The 14,921-nt window shown below is 40.3% G+C and overlaps 1 protein-coding gene across 4 annotated transcripts; it reads right to left on the reverse strand.

The window, feature by feature from the left end:
• Positions 1-4,299: 4,299 nt before the first annotated feature.
• On the reverse strand, positions 4,300-13,338 carry LOC143127353 (Fc receptor-like protein 5). Of its 4 annotated transcripts, none has more exons than XM_076288808.1 (15): positions 13,222-13,338; positions 10,538-10,573; positions 10,077-10,334; positions 9,378-9,644; positions 8,980-9,252; positions 8,607-8,876; positions 8,246-8,515; positions 7,606-7,872; positions 7,200-7,316; positions 6,763-6,793; positions 6,164-6,204; positions 5,911-5,961; positions 5,788-5,829; positions 5,632-5,676; positions 4,300-4,488 (listed from the first exon to the last, which is right to left on the reverse strand). In XM_076288808.1, the coding sequence occupies exons 1-15, from the start codon at positions 13,241-13,243 to the stop codon at positions 4,475-4,477; spliced, it is 2,004 nt and encodes a 667-aa protein (XP_076144923.1). In that variant the 5' UTR covers positions 13,244-13,338; the 3' UTR covers positions 4,300-4,474. The 4 variants fall into 4 exon arrangements, with proteins under 4 accessions (XP_076144923.1, XP_076144922.1, XP_076144921.1 ...); XM_076288807.1 differs by having other exon boundaries at positions 4,300-4,509; positions 5,631-5,676; XM_076288806.1 differs by having other exon boundaries at positions 4,300-4,509; positions 5,631-5,679.
• Between the last annotated feature and the right edge of the window lie 1,583 nt (positions 13,339-14,921).

Genomic DNA, 14,921 nt, shown 5'->3' on the forward strand with positions numbered 1-14,921 from the left:
TGCTAAAAGCACCTTGGTCGCTGTTGACTGCACTACGTGCATGTGTATGTGTGTGTGTGTGTGTGTGTGTGTGTGTTTGCTTGCGCATGTGTGTGTGTGTTTGTATGTTTGTGTGGTTTCTGCTGTGTGTGTGTGTGTGTGTGTGTGTGTGTGTGTGTGTGTGTGTGTGTGTGTGTGTGTGTGTGAGATTGTGACTAAGTTTAAATGCCAATGTGGTGGGGTGGGTTTCAGTGGATCGAGTTTCTCATCTGATCAGCCTTCCTACAATTGCGAATGCTAACATTATCAACAATTACATAAACCTGCATGCACAAAATATGCATGTTTTTCATAATTATTCAGCAAAAAGAACAAATGTGTTTATTTTGTTTGTTTTGTTTTACACACCCTCCTTGTGTGTAGTGTTCTACATCTTCTTTCCAATGCACACAGTGGGAACTGAGAATTAGGAGAGCTTTCGTACTCAGGTGAATAAGCTCCATTTAGTATAACCTGCTCTGCAGAGGGAAGAGCAGCGAGTGTTTCGGAGGGTGGGGGTGTGGAGCGTGAAGTGAAGTGAAGTGAAAGGCCACCCACCCACACTCACCCAGCCGTCTCAGAGGAAGTGAAGTTGCGGACAGCGTTTGCTCATTGGCTGCATATAGGTATTTGCAGCCTCATTTCCAGGCAGCTCGTGGCCAGAGCCGCAATGGTCTCTGAGTGTGTACACTGCAAAAACTGCTTATCTAACAAAATATAACCAAGTGTTATTAATCTTATATCAAGATAAAAAAAACTAGTTGGTATTGTTTTCAGTATAAAGAGACTTACCTAGCGCTTTCTTGTGAAATCATTTGACTTAATTAAAAAAAAAATTGACTTATTTTAAGACATTTCATCTTGAAAACAAGCAAATTTGTCTGCCAGTGCGTTAAGCAAACTTGTCCTAAAAACAAGCAAATTTGTCTGCCAGTGCGTTGAGCAAATTTGTCTTGATAAGACTCCTTAAAATAAGTTAAAGTCTTCTTAAATTAAGTGAGAATTATCTTTTGAGAGGGCGCTAGGTTAGTCTTTTCATACTAAAAACAATACCAAATAGATTTTTTAATCTTAATATAAGATCAATAACACTTGGTTAGAATTCATTTTTTGCAGTGTATGCATGCATGTGCGTGTGTACGTGCATGTGTGTGTAAGGGTGTCTGCTTCAGTTAGTGTGAAGTTAAAGGTGTGAGATCTCATGTGGGCTTTTCTAATGCTTGCACAACACAACACAACACAACACAACACAACACAACACAACACAACACTGCATTGCAAATAAACTGTGTAGCAAGTATATAGGCTTACTACATACCACCTATGTTTTTGCTACCACCCAAAATATTGACCCCTGATATTTATGTGTGTGTGCATGCACGTGTAAGTAAGCATGTCTGTTTCAGTCAAGTATTCAGTTAAAGTGAGGTGAAACAAGGAGTTGAAATGGAACAGGGTCTGCTGCAAATGAAAGGTTTAAAGGGTTGCCGTATGATCTGATGTGTTGAAGGCCACACCATAGTTTTCACAGAAACTAGGGTTTACTCACAGATATGCGTCATTTCTCATCGAATACAAGCAGTCTAACCAAAAGAAAGAACCAAAAGAAAAGCTGATGGCAAACAAGCTTCTAATAGTGCTTTTTAGAATAGGGCTGTCATCATTTCTCCATACTGTGAGTGATTGGCAGTTTCCAGAAAAGCAGAAGAGCCATATTTCTTATCTGACGTATTTTGTTGCCAAAATATGAGAAGGGAAGTGGATCAATCAACATAACAACACTGTCGATCTATGCTTCTTCAGTGTAGGAATCCCCCTTTCTGGTAGCATATCTGTACCCATCCAGAGCTCAGTAGTGGTTTTTGGCACAGGCGAAGCAGGCAGCGGCCCGGGGCGGCATCTTGCCGAGGGTGACGGCAAGAACGCTCACCAAAATAAATAAATAAATAAATAAAGTAGTTTTTAGCTTTCATTTGCGCTAATCAGTTTACTAACGCTCAATTGCACGTCAATCATATTTCACTGTGTGGGGAGTGGGCACCATATATAGGCTAGCCTACTTCTCAGGTGCCCGTGCTTGCTGCTGAGAAGGTCTCACACACAGAACTTCAGAAGGGAAAGGAGGAGGGGCGGCCGCGGGATTCACTATGGAGCACGTCTCCCTCTCCCTACTGGAGCGGGGGAGTGAAGAATATTGCACAACTAACACAATTAGTAGGCTAAAGTCAGTCATACAAATTGGCTCCAAAACAGCACATTTCATTCATAACATTGTGTATACAGGGCTACATGTTATTTTTCTGGATTGTGAAATAGTAAAAAAAATAAAAGATAATAGCCTACAAAACGAGGCAAGCAGCCATCCGGTCCTGCAGCCATTTGCGGCACTGGTCACAGACCTGCTTGTCAGACTGGGGGTACAAAGCCACGAAGGCGAGGGATGGGGGGTAGACGGGCAGTATTTATGACATGTATTTGAAATGCGTATTTTAAATACAAAATAGTATTTTGTCATTTGTATTTTATTAGGTTGAAGAAAAATGGCTGAAGTATTTTGTATCAAAATACTTTATGGGTGTGTATTTTTCCAGACTAGCACCTCTGACTGGTGCTGACTTACTCATTTGCGTAGAGTTGTGATCAGAATATTGAGATGATCCAGTGCAATATGGGTAACGTGTAGGTTGTTCACACACTCTCACACCAACCCCAAGTTTCTTGAGAACTTCTGTCATCAATTTCTTGAGAACTTTAATCACCCAATTGGAACACATGGAACTGGTTATGTGGTTTCCCTGCAACATTGCTCAAAAAGTTGCCCCATGTATCACCTTAAGCAACATGATGAATTCATATTTATGCCCCTTTACATCAACATAACACCATTTAGTGTACCAGTTAAAAACCAACTAAAAGGGTCATGATCCTTCCTTATCAGCAGCATTACATAGTGCAATATCAAGCAATCTGGGCATGCATTGACAATGTCAGAGACTTTGTACCACTTGACAAGTTTAGTTGTGACTTTTTGAGTGCATGTTTGATATAGTATTTAGGCTAGCTATAGCCTATGGGATGTAACCGGCAGGTCAGCATAGTTGATCTGTTGACTGTTCATAGGTTTATGGCATGTCTTGTACTGTAGGCAGGGAAAAGCTGTTGCTCTCAAACACTGTCCACTTAATCAAGAGTCAGTGTATTGATGATAGCTCAAAGAAACAGATACAGAAGGTTTGCAAAGTGATTTCATACTCCCTTTTCAAGAGTATTTTTAGTATTTTCAAAATACAAAAATACAGTATACAAGTATTCCACGAAATGACAGCTTTAAAATCATTCTGATGTTACTCTGACTTACTATGCAGAGAAATGTTGACTAACTGGGTACCATCTCAGCACTAAAAGGCATTGAATATTGTTTTAGGAGCTGGGGTAGTGTGCAGTAGCCTGAAAATACCCAGGCTTACACCGTTTTTGCTCTGGGGACAATGTAATCAGATGCATATTAGCAGTAATTTATTGCAAATAGCTTCATTACCATTAAAACGTTTGGCATTTTTGCATTTTGGCCTTGCCATTAATAACCAGATAGATATAACCATGTTATGACCAGTATAATCATATCATCAGCACAGGGCAAAGTGTGGACGAGTACAAGTCAGCTGATATCACTGTCATTTCCGATTGAATTATAAGAGCAGACTGATTGCTATAAATGGAGGTAATCAGCGCTTAAAATCATGTGTGTTTCCTGTATTAGCAATGGTCGCCCCCAAAAACAACCAAAATGTTCTTCAGTGTGCATGTGAAAAGAGAAAAAACCCGAATCCAATTCTGCAGCAAAGCAACACAGTTTATGAAACACAACAGTGTGTCAGTGCCAACTCAACTGAGTTAATATTTTGTAGTTGATGTGAAATAAATGAACAAATGAGTCAGCATTAGACTGCACAGGATGTTGGTAATTCATTGCAACACAAGTGGAGTGGGGGGCCAGGAAGTAACAGTGAACTATCAGCCGTCACATAAATTTAACTTGAGCCCTCTACTGGTGTAGATACAATATTACCTAGAATATGCAGACATACTGTACCATACAATTAAATGGTCATCATAATTAAAAGACACAAACATTTGTTATAGATGGTGGGGTCTAGATGAAATCACACTGTGTTATGTTGCTTCATTATCAAGAAATGTGGGTTTATGGGTTTATGTTAAAAATCACAATGTTGCAAGGCCTTGAAGAGGGGAAATTAACAACAATAACAACAACAACCAGAACTTCACAAGAAGTTTATTGTGGAGCACACAGTGAATACTGCTCACATATCAAGTATCATCAACATTGTTTACATCAAAGTGAACTGACCACAGTGTGTGTTGCCCACGTGTGTACAGTTCTGTCCCATTCCCAGCTTGTTCTCCTCAGAAACGCTGAAGTTGATTCACTCTGCTAATGAATAGGGGCTAGACAGTGGAGAAGCATTTCTTAGACACAGGAAAAAGGTATTGTGACTGGATACGTCAGTCTGTTCCTTTGGGTGAGTCTGTCCACATAACATTGAAAGTACTAGTCTGATCTACGTCACATTTTTATACAAGGCAGAGGGTCACCAAATCTCGGTCGTGTTACATGACCATCCACATCAGGCTCAGAATCCAGATATTGGGGGCAGCCGTGGCTAACTGGTTAGCGCTTTGGACTTGTAAGCGGAGGGTTGCCGGTTCGAACCCCGACCAGTAGGAACGGCTGAAGTGCCCTTGAGCAAGGCACCTAACCCTTCACTGCTCCCCGAGCGCCGCTGTTGTAGCAGGCAGCTCACTGCGCCGGGATTAGTGTGTGCTTCACCTCACTGTGTGTTCACTGTGCTGAGTGTGTTTCACTAATTCACGGATTGGGATAAATGCAGAGACCAAATTTCCCTCACGGGATCAAAAGAGTATACTTACACTTATACTTATTGGAATTTATATGATATGAATCATATGATATGAAACATTGTCCTTACATTCATTACATTACCTTACATTCATAGCAAGTCTACTTTAACAATGCCTATGGGCCTAGGGCACTAACTAACTACACACACACACACACAAACTCGCTGTTCCAATTTAAAGGGATATTTCACCATTTGGGGAAATACACTCGTTTTCCTGTTCACTCGTTTTTTTTGTTCTCTGAGTCTGACAGTAACACTTTTAGCTACAGCTTATTGAATCAGATTAGACCGTTATCTTATAGGAGAGATGCTAACGGTCTAATCTGATTCAATGAGCTGGAGCTAAAAGTGCTACTGTCAGACTCAGAGAACGGGGATGGATGAACTGGGGAAAGGTAAAACTCAATTGTTTAACTCAAGGGGAGGTGGAAAACAAGTGTATTTCCCCAAATGGTGGAATATCCCTTTAACACACTGAGGGAGGGATGCACAAACTTTTTGTAGCAGTGTGATGCTAACGCTACAATTGCAAGTGGAGAGCGAGGGTGTGCTGTTTCCTGACTTCTGTGGTTTTAATTTGTTGACTCCAGTTGACATGGCATTTCTCAAAATGTGACATTATTGATGTACTTAGTAAAGTGCAGAGAACAGGACTTTTAGTTCCTACCTCCCAAAGTACAGAGACCTGCATCTGATGGATCCTCTAGCATGCCTGCTGAGACATTTTAAAAAATATATTCCAGGGTTTAGAATGTAACCTCCCTAATATCAGTAATTCCCGGTTCATTTCAAAGTCATATTTTTTCCATCTAGTGATACATACCCATTTTGCTTAATGACAGTTTGTCGTACACTGTATCCATCACTGTCAAAAATATAGACATCAATGAGTACTGGCACTGTGATAAATGATAAAAAAAAATCTGGTTGCCTGTTGAAACCTCACCTGGTCTGCTCGGTTCTGTGAGTTCGATAGTTTCATAGATAGGAAGCCCTTCTAGAGGTGAGAGTATTTTAAGTGTTAGGTTGCACTAATCTTCATTAAAGTCTTTCAGAGTTTCAAGTTTTCAAGAAATATATGGTATTACACTATAGTGAGTTTGAATGCAATTTTTATTTTTATTTTAAATTTACAAAAGAGGAAATATGAGGTAGGCTAAAATGAGATATAATGACATTCAAATAGAGACCCTCCTCACCTCCATCATACTCATCAGTGGTGTTTCTGCCTGCAAGACCACTAGAGGGAGACAGCAATCTACCAAATTAGTTCATATGTAAAGTCACCAAATTAGTTCATATGTAAAGTCACCAAATTAGTTGATATCTAAAGTCATTCAACACAGCATGAAACCATAATATATCTATGGGACATTTTATTCACCAACAGATAATAGTCTCTTGAGCAAACAAGGTGGCTTTTGACCGCATTAAGTAATTGAGTAGATGTTGATAGAATGGACCCTATGCATGGAAGTCTTATTAGGCAGCTCATTTGTTTCCGGTGGAGCCAGGTGAGTTGTAGCCACTGCTATAGTTAATGTAATTAATGTCTACAGGGACCTGGTTGGGTGTTGCATCTAGTGAATCAGCACATTACAATGTAAAAGGATTTACTGTATGTGTGTGTTATTTTTTTTTTTATTTTGGGCAAACAAGATATTCAGTGTCGGAGTGAACATGTAAGGAGCATAATATAACAGAATATGCCGTTACAACTCAGCTAAGATTCCACGGGAAATAAATGAGCTGACTAAAGAGCCTTCTGTGCATAAGGTGCATTGTCTGGGTTACTTACGGCCCTGCAGTAGACGTGTTGGACACAGCACCTGCAGAGGTACAAGACACAGTGAATGGCAGACGGAGGAGAGAAGCACAACTGACCTCTTAAAGTGTCATATCTTATTTAAAAGTGCAATCTGCAAATTATTTTCAAATGTACTTTTTGTCAAATTCAGTGATTTGCTGATCACACACGTCTAGTTCAACATACGGTATATAAACTGTAAATGGGAAACAAACATAGTGGCACGTACAGTAGAGCCATGAACAATTACAGCCAAATAATTTCAGTGTTTCAATATCAGAATTGTTGTCTGCACCTTAAAGCTCTATGGGGAATGTACACAAAGCAAAGGTACAACTATGACAAATGCTGGCATGATCACTTAGAGAGAGTCTTGGTGCAAATCCCAGGTGGAGGACAGAAAAACCACATGAATAACTATAACAAACCTGTCTGTCTTCTGCAGCAACGTGGTACAACTTTTAAAACGATGATAGTGAGGACCACTCCACCGGCCACACCCCCAGCCACAGCCACACCCATTATTAACAGACTGGACCCAGAATCTGAAAAATATTCAATCAACATCTTATAAAGAGGGCAACAATCACACAATCAGATTAGAAGGCTGTCACATCATGTATTGGGAAGGATTTAAGTTCTACAAGTCCTACTAACGCAAAGCTGGTGAGCGAGACTGTGTAGACTGACTAACACTGAATAGAAACAATGATCTTAATATAGAAAATATTAATGTAGGAAATATACTCAGTTAGTGTCTAGCTTTGTATTAACCACCATGTTTCCATATTTAGGAAAAAAAAATGAGCAATATGAATAACACAATTTACTCACCCCTCTTACCAACAGGAACTGAGTTACTGAGCTGTGATGATGTGGGTCTCTCTCTTCTCACCCCCTGGCACCAGTATGTCCCCTCATCAGAGTCAGTAGCTCTGGTGATGGTGAAGTTGTTCCCCTCAATCACAAGATTGTTCTTCTTGTCCTTGTACCACTTGTATGTCCAGTTGCTGTGTGACTCTATCACACACGTCAGAGTGACCATCGTCTCAGTGGACACAGGACTCTGTGGCTCTGCTGTTAGCTTAGCTTTAGGTAGAGCTGTGGAAGCATGAACACAGAACAGTTGTATTTGATCTGGATGGCATGTTTATGGCCCTCATCCACATTGGCAGTGATGGTCATGCTACTTTCAACAGGTATATTCAATGGCTTAGGCGTGTTATATTTAAGCCAGTGAGCACAGCATTCCTTGTCTCTACAGTCAGTTCAGCTCATTACTCATTTCTGATGCTGAATATTTTTCTATTAATTTATTTTTCTAGCCTTTTTGATAGTTGTATGATTTTGTACAGTTATGTTGAGAAATTTCACATATTTTTTGGAATTTTCTTTGTGAAATCTATAACATGACCTGCAAAGTTCTGGTCAAGTTAGCATGGAATGACCTGATCTTCAAAATGAATTCACTTACGCATCATATGAAGATGAACTTTTTTACTGGGTTGTGATGATGTGGGTCTGTCTCTCCTCTCTCCCTGACACCAGTAAGTACCCTCATCAGTCTCAACCACGTGTTTAATGGTTGTGTTGGTTTCAGACCTAGCGACTGGTTCAGGGTTGTTTTCTTTATACCATTTATATTTCCATCCATATGAGGACTTGACCTCACACTTAAAAGTGACTGTTTGTCCCGGAAACACATGATTCTGGGGTTCTATTGTTAGTTTAGGTGTAGGCAGGGCTGTGGAAATAAGCATGACAGAAATAAAGAGAGGCATTTGATGTGCATATCACAGATGTAGACATAATCATGAAATAATGGACGTACTCACCCTTCACGTGAATACTAACTTCATTACTCATGTGTGATGATGTGGCTCTGTCTCTCCTCTGTCCTTGGCACCGGTACAGACCCTCATCAGATTTAGCCACTTTGATGGTGGATGTGTTGGTATCAGATGCATTGAATGACTCAGAACTGTTGCCTTTATACCATTTGTATTTCCATCCACGTGGAAACTTAAACTCACACTTCAGAGTGACGTTCTCTCCGATGAACATAGGACCCCGGGGCTCTATAACCAGTTTAGGTTTTGGTAGAGCTGTGGGGATAAGCATGATAGAAAATAAGAGCATCATTTGATCTGCATGTCACATATGTGGCACTAAAGATGCAGAATAAAATATGAATATGGACATGCTCACCCTTCACATGAATATAAACGTCATTACTCCTGTCTGATATTGTGGGTCTGTCTGTCTTCTCTGCCTGACACCAGTACCGGCCCTCATCTGATCTCACATTGGCAGTGATGATGATGTTACTTTCAACAGTCATATTCAATGGCTCAGACATGTTATCTTTGTACCACTTATACGTCCAGCCACCGAGTGAATCTATCTCACACTTTAGAATAACAGTCTCTCCAATGAACACTGTATTTCTTGGCTCTACAGTCAGTGTAGTTCTGGACAGGGCTGAGGACACACAAATGGAGGGAAAGAAGAACCTGATTTAATCAACTTGACACATATCTGGACCTGATTAGTAGGCTAGTGATAGAACAATAATCACTAATCTTTCACATGATGAACATACTTACCCATCACCTGAATATTAACTTCATTACTTCTTTCTGATGCTGTGGGTCTGTCTGTCCTCTCCCCCCGACACCAGTACTTGGTCTCATTAGACTCTGCAGCTCTTATGGTGAAGGTGTTTTCCACAGACTCAAACACTGGATCAGAATTTGATCCTTCATACCACTTATATGTCCAACCACCGTAGGACCCTATTTCACACTTCAGAGTGACGTTCTCTCCAGTGAACACAGGACTCTGGGGGTCTAATGTTAGAGTAGCAGGGAGGGCTGTGGAAACAAATATGATATGAGGAGAAGGATCTTTAAGCTTGTTGTTTCCCAGTAACATGTATTCAGCACCGTGAATACAGAATAACAGATTTGACAAGAGAGCTTGAGTAAAGTAGCTATATGTAATTTGCAGATGTCGAGTTGTCTTGAACGCAGCCATGCAACACTTTTACAGTGGCTTGCATATAATACGGTGCCACAAGATGGTTTTACAACATGGTTTATTAAGAGCCAGGACATCGCCAGCTGATTTGAATGCTAACTTCAGTGGATCTCTGGACAACACAGATCACAGGCAGTTTTGACATTATGTTTTATCACATTCTGTTGCAATTTCTAGGTCATTGTTGGATGTTTTACACAACTACATGTAGCAGCTTTAAAAACAGACCTTTTGAGCAACACATGGATCTTTCATGGAAAACATACCTCCGAAAACAATAGGAATGCCAGGACTCTCATAGGTTTGTAAATGTCCCCTTCTTCCAGAGCAACGGTAGAGACCACTCTCATCAGGGAGTGAGATGGTGATGGTTCTGTTCATAGAACCCTGTAGACTGCTACCATTCCTCACCCACTGATACTGCCAGCCTTCACCCTGTGTGATGTCACACCTCAGCGTGACCCTGTCTCCACTGTAGAAGGGCTGCTGAGGAGACTCTGTAGTGATCACAGCCCAAGGTATGTCTACACAGCCCAGGTTAAGTATACTCAACATTAATCATCCAAGCAAGATGTCAGACAGAATGGGACGTACAATGAAAAGACAAGCAAATGAACTAGCAAGCAAGCAAATTAATGAATGAAGAAATAAATCCAAGCCAAGCCACCATTTTTTCTCATATTTTGTACTGTAGTGGAAAAACACAAAAACTCAGAGATTCTTTTACCTGCTGTGCTACAACAATAACACAGGGAGCCCAATACTGAAACAAAACAAAATAATCAGTGATGTCAATGTTTGACTGTATTAGGACATTTACATTCATTGGTTTATCATTTATTGGGGGAGCCGCGGCCTACAACGCTTCGGACTTGTAACCGGAGGGTTGTCAGTTCGAACCCCGACCAGTAGGAACGGCTGAAGTGCTCTTGAGCAAGGCACCTAACCCCTCACTGCTCCCCGAGCGCCGCTGTTGTAGCAGGAAGCTCACTGCGCCGGGATCACTGTGTGTTTCACTAATTCATGTATTGGGATAAATGCAGAGACCAAAGGATCAAAAGAGTATATATACTTATACTTATCAATGGTCCGTGTACTTTTGCGTTCATTCATTATTGTATTTTGGAAGTGAAATGGAAAAAGGAATATGGACCTATATGACTTTTTGAAGTTCTATAGTCACTTGCTAAATGAAAATGATCCCGTATTTTTGCCTATTTTAGGATTAGGCTACAAACACATTGTTGACTTAATGAATGGATAATGTGAAATGCAATAAAGAAAAATAAGGGTCATTCTTACAGGGGGGGCTATACCAGGCGCATAAGTGAAGCGTTCCATTCTCGACGTATACAGTATGCTGCAGCACTTAGCTTGATCTAAAATTGTTTTTACGTGTTGCAAACGGGACACTTCAGTTTTGTGCCTGGTGTAGCCCCCCTGTAACAACGTTATTTGGACAGTAGGTTACCTGAAAGGTCTGAACTAGATTTTATGAAACAATGGTCCCTTTGGTCGCCTGCCGGTCATACCTTTTCACCGGGTTGGACTAGTCTACAGATGTTTAAACACCGAATGTGCTTGGGGTTGACCGTAGGCTAATAGCCTATTTCTGTTTGTTGACAAAACATCAAGTTCCAAATGCACATTTTGAGATAGCCTAATCTAGGCCTACTCCTCACTTGAGTTGGTCATTGTGAACGTTGCATGTTTTGGCAACATGTGTCACAGGTTATGTCTGTAAGTTATAGCCTTTATGCCTCAAGAGATGACATATCATACAGATGCCCCCCCTCCATCAAAGACCAGTGAAAACCTTATTTGTACTTGAAGGTCTATCTAGTTCAGACCTAGGTAACCTACTGTCCAAATAATGCAGTGTTTCTTTATTGCATTTTATATTCTACATTATCCATTCATTATCCAAGTCAACATTGTCTTTGTAATCCCTGGAATAGGTCAAAATACTACATCATTTTCACTTAGCAAGTGACTATAGAACTTCAAAAAGTCATATAGGCCTACCACTTGTTTTTCCATTTTCCATTTCACTTCCAAAATAGAATAATGAATGAACACAAAAGTACACGGACCATCTATGAATGATGTACTCTTAACAACATAATTTATAACCATCAGATGCATTGTCGTAGTCTGGCAGCACCCCCGCTATCTTAGCTTGGCATAGTGAATGGAATCTCTTGTCGCCAGATAGCATGTCGTGAGTAAAAGTGAGCCAACAAAAAACATGTCACGCAACACATGAGTACGTTGTCTCACTCGCAACAGCACGGACAATCTCATTGTCCAAGTAACAGTGGTTTGCCTGTGCTTTACCCCAATATACACACTTTTACTTACGACATGCTATCCTGCAACGAGAGATTCCATTCACTCTGCTAAACGAAGCTAGTGGGGGTGCACGGAGCATGCACAAAGACAAAAATGCTTTTGCTCACTTATCGGAATGTCACCTATTACCGCCTTCCCCTATTTCCGCCCTCTTACGTGTATGTATCACTTAATATTCATTTCTATACAAACCAAGACGGCAGATTTCTAAAGAAACCCAAGCACCCACACCATAAGTGTATCTAAATTAGCTATGTACCAAAAATGACATTTTACCGTGACTCGAAGAGCTGTAAACAGTGTAAGGCTGCTTGTACAAATCCGCTTGGAGCTCCAGTGGAATTTTGATTTGTGACGAGAATTCTAGGCACCCACAATCCCAGCACTAATCTCAGAGCGTGGTAAACAAAATCGGATATTTCAGGCAGTAAAAGCCCCGGTAAGAACCAAACCAGATTTTGTTCAAATCTACACACCTATGGCTACTGAAAAATGTAAGGTTCACTTATCAAATGTTATTTTGAAGTATTAAAAAAAATAATTGTTTTAGAATTTTTGAACGAAAGGGTCTTAATAAATGGTTCTTTTACAATATCAAACTCTAGGGGAGATGGTGAATAACCGAATTTCATGACGGTGGCGTGTTCCTTTAAGACATGCTGATCTGTGTATCAGTCTAACTTTCTGTTTTATGATGTTTTCATATTTGAAGGATGATATCTGATTTGTACAAATAAATCAATTTAATTTTATAACTAAACAATGTTGTTTTAGTTTAGCATGATGACTCCCATGGTAACCGGAAGTCCAGTTCCTTATTCTCACACTGACACTGTCCATTTTCAGTTAAATTACTACCCTTTTGTATGTGTGTGTGTGTGTGTGTGTGTGTGTGTGTGTGTGTGTGTGTGAGTGTGTGTGTGTGTGTGTGAGAGAGAGAGAGAGAGAGAGAGAGAGTATGTGTAAGTTTGTGTTTGTGTGTGTGTGTGTGTGTGTGTGTCAAGCACCCAACACTCCTTCATTCAAAAACAGACATAGATTTCTAGAGGAAATACTCACCGAGTGCTAGTATCAACTCCATGATATAATGCCCATGATCTATCCAAGTGTTATTTTTTAATATGCTGTTTTCTAGTTAAGATCATTAGAGGAACTAAACATGTCTGTCTGCATCTGAGTTTTTGCTTCTCTTTAGCTCTCTGTCTATCTCAAAACTCATCTCTGTTCTCACCAAATGTGACGGGAAGTGTGCGCTCTGGTCAACCTCAAATAGGTCAGTTGTTTGTGGAAAAAAGTTTACACACTCCTTGGTATTCTTTTTTGAGTTTATTTTCTCATTTGGCAGATAACGTTTCGACCATGTGGTCTTCCTCAGATTCACTAGTGAAGGTCGAAACGTTATCTGCCAAATGTGAAAATAAACTCAAAAAGAATACCAAGGAGTGTGCAAACTTTTTTCACAAAGAATTTACTTTTTTTGTTCAGCACCTGGGATGTGCACAAAGTCTCCTCGTAAGTGAACCCAAATAGGGGCATTTGTGACAAGTTCCTTTCAGTGTTTCTCAAAGTTGCAACATATTGATTTATCCTTTTTTTTTAAATACTTTTATTTTCAAAATAACTCAGGGCATTTACAATGCAATGTTCCTCTTAGTGGTGTTATTAACCAAAACCCCTTTCTTTTTTGAGAGCTTTGCATAGTCAAGTTGCATACTGTACATTATCAGATCGTCTATCTTCCTCAATAAAATACAAAAAATGCCACACACACACACACACTGCTGCATTTAGTTTAATCTTAAGTTAATAAAAAAGAGATATCAATTATCCTCAACAATGAGTCAGCTGGAACCTGCCACTCTTTTTCTCTCCCTCTCGTGTGTGCTCAGACGGGTTCTCAATTTAATGGAGTGGCATAGGGCCTACGTTCAAGTTGGATATTTATAGAGGACCCGAAAAGTATCATCTTTATGTAACATGCTGTTGGTGCATGTTGACATTGTATACTTTCTCTAACAAGAGTGAAAAACAGTTTGCAGTACAGCTACTATTTATTGGCTAAATGTTGGTCCTTCCCCTGTCTCTCGGTGCCCTACGCACAGTGCGTGATGCGTGTGGTGGTGGTGATCACTGATCAGGCAACTGAAAATTTTCGCCTACAAACTCCTCAAGTTCCTCTCCATCTTCAGCTAACTCCATAGACAATAAAATAAACGATCTTGCTGCTTCAGGTTTTGCGGCCTCAGTTACATGACATCAGCCCACCACAAAGGAAATAGGTAAACACAATCCATTAATTGCGTTAATATTATGTAACGTGTTATGTATTTGTGTTATGTACGACGTGTTATGTTTTTTTACTTTACTTTACTGGCTAACTCCCTCCTCTTTCAGTCTATGCTTCCTGCTCTGGCTCCGTTTGTTCTTCTAATTCCTTGTGTTTTCTGGTAGACGCTCCACTCCTTTCCATGGTCTCTTGCGCTGGTTTCACTGCAAACTGAGTGCAGCCAATAGGCGTATGAAACGTCATCACGTAGCATTATGTCACAGTGGTCATGGGAAATGTAGGAAGTACTGCCAGGGGGATATATGACCGAGAACAGAGCCTCATGCATGTAATGCCTCATGCATCACTGGCCAAACTGGCTAGTAAGTTTTTATAAACACCCACCAAAATGAATTTTAACCCGCATTTGCCGGGTTGGTGGGTGTTAATTTAGAACCCTGTCTGTATGTATATGTATCACATTTAATGATCC

The sequence above is a fragment of the Alosa pseudoharengus genome, unplaced genomic scaffold, assembly GCF_046254945.1.
Source record: "Alosa pseudoharengus isolate Yale_2024_CS ecotype anadromous, Long Island Sound unplaced genomic scaffold, YU_APseudo_1.1 YU_APseudo_1.1_scf_17, whole genome shotgun sequence".
NCBI classification, from domain to species: domain Eukaryota; kingdom Metazoa; phylum Chordata; class Actinopteri; order Clupeiformes; family Clupeidae; genus Alosa; species Alosa pseudoharengus.

What these genes read in the sequence shown, in the direction of transcription:
- LOC143127353 (XM_076288806.1), bottom strand. Translation starts at nt 13,243, where the DNA reads ATGGAGTTGATACTAGCACTCG. An exon ending in AGTTAATATTCAGGTGATGG is followed by an intron (nt 9,253 to 9,377) that starts GTAAGTATGTTC and finishes GTGTGTCCTCAG; the next exon opens with CCCTGTCCAGAACTACACTG. An exon ending in AGTTCATCTTCATATGATGC is followed by an intron (nt 7,873 to 8,245) that starts GTAAGTGAATTC and finishes ATGCTTCCACAG; the next exon opens with CTCTACCTAAAGCTAAGCTA.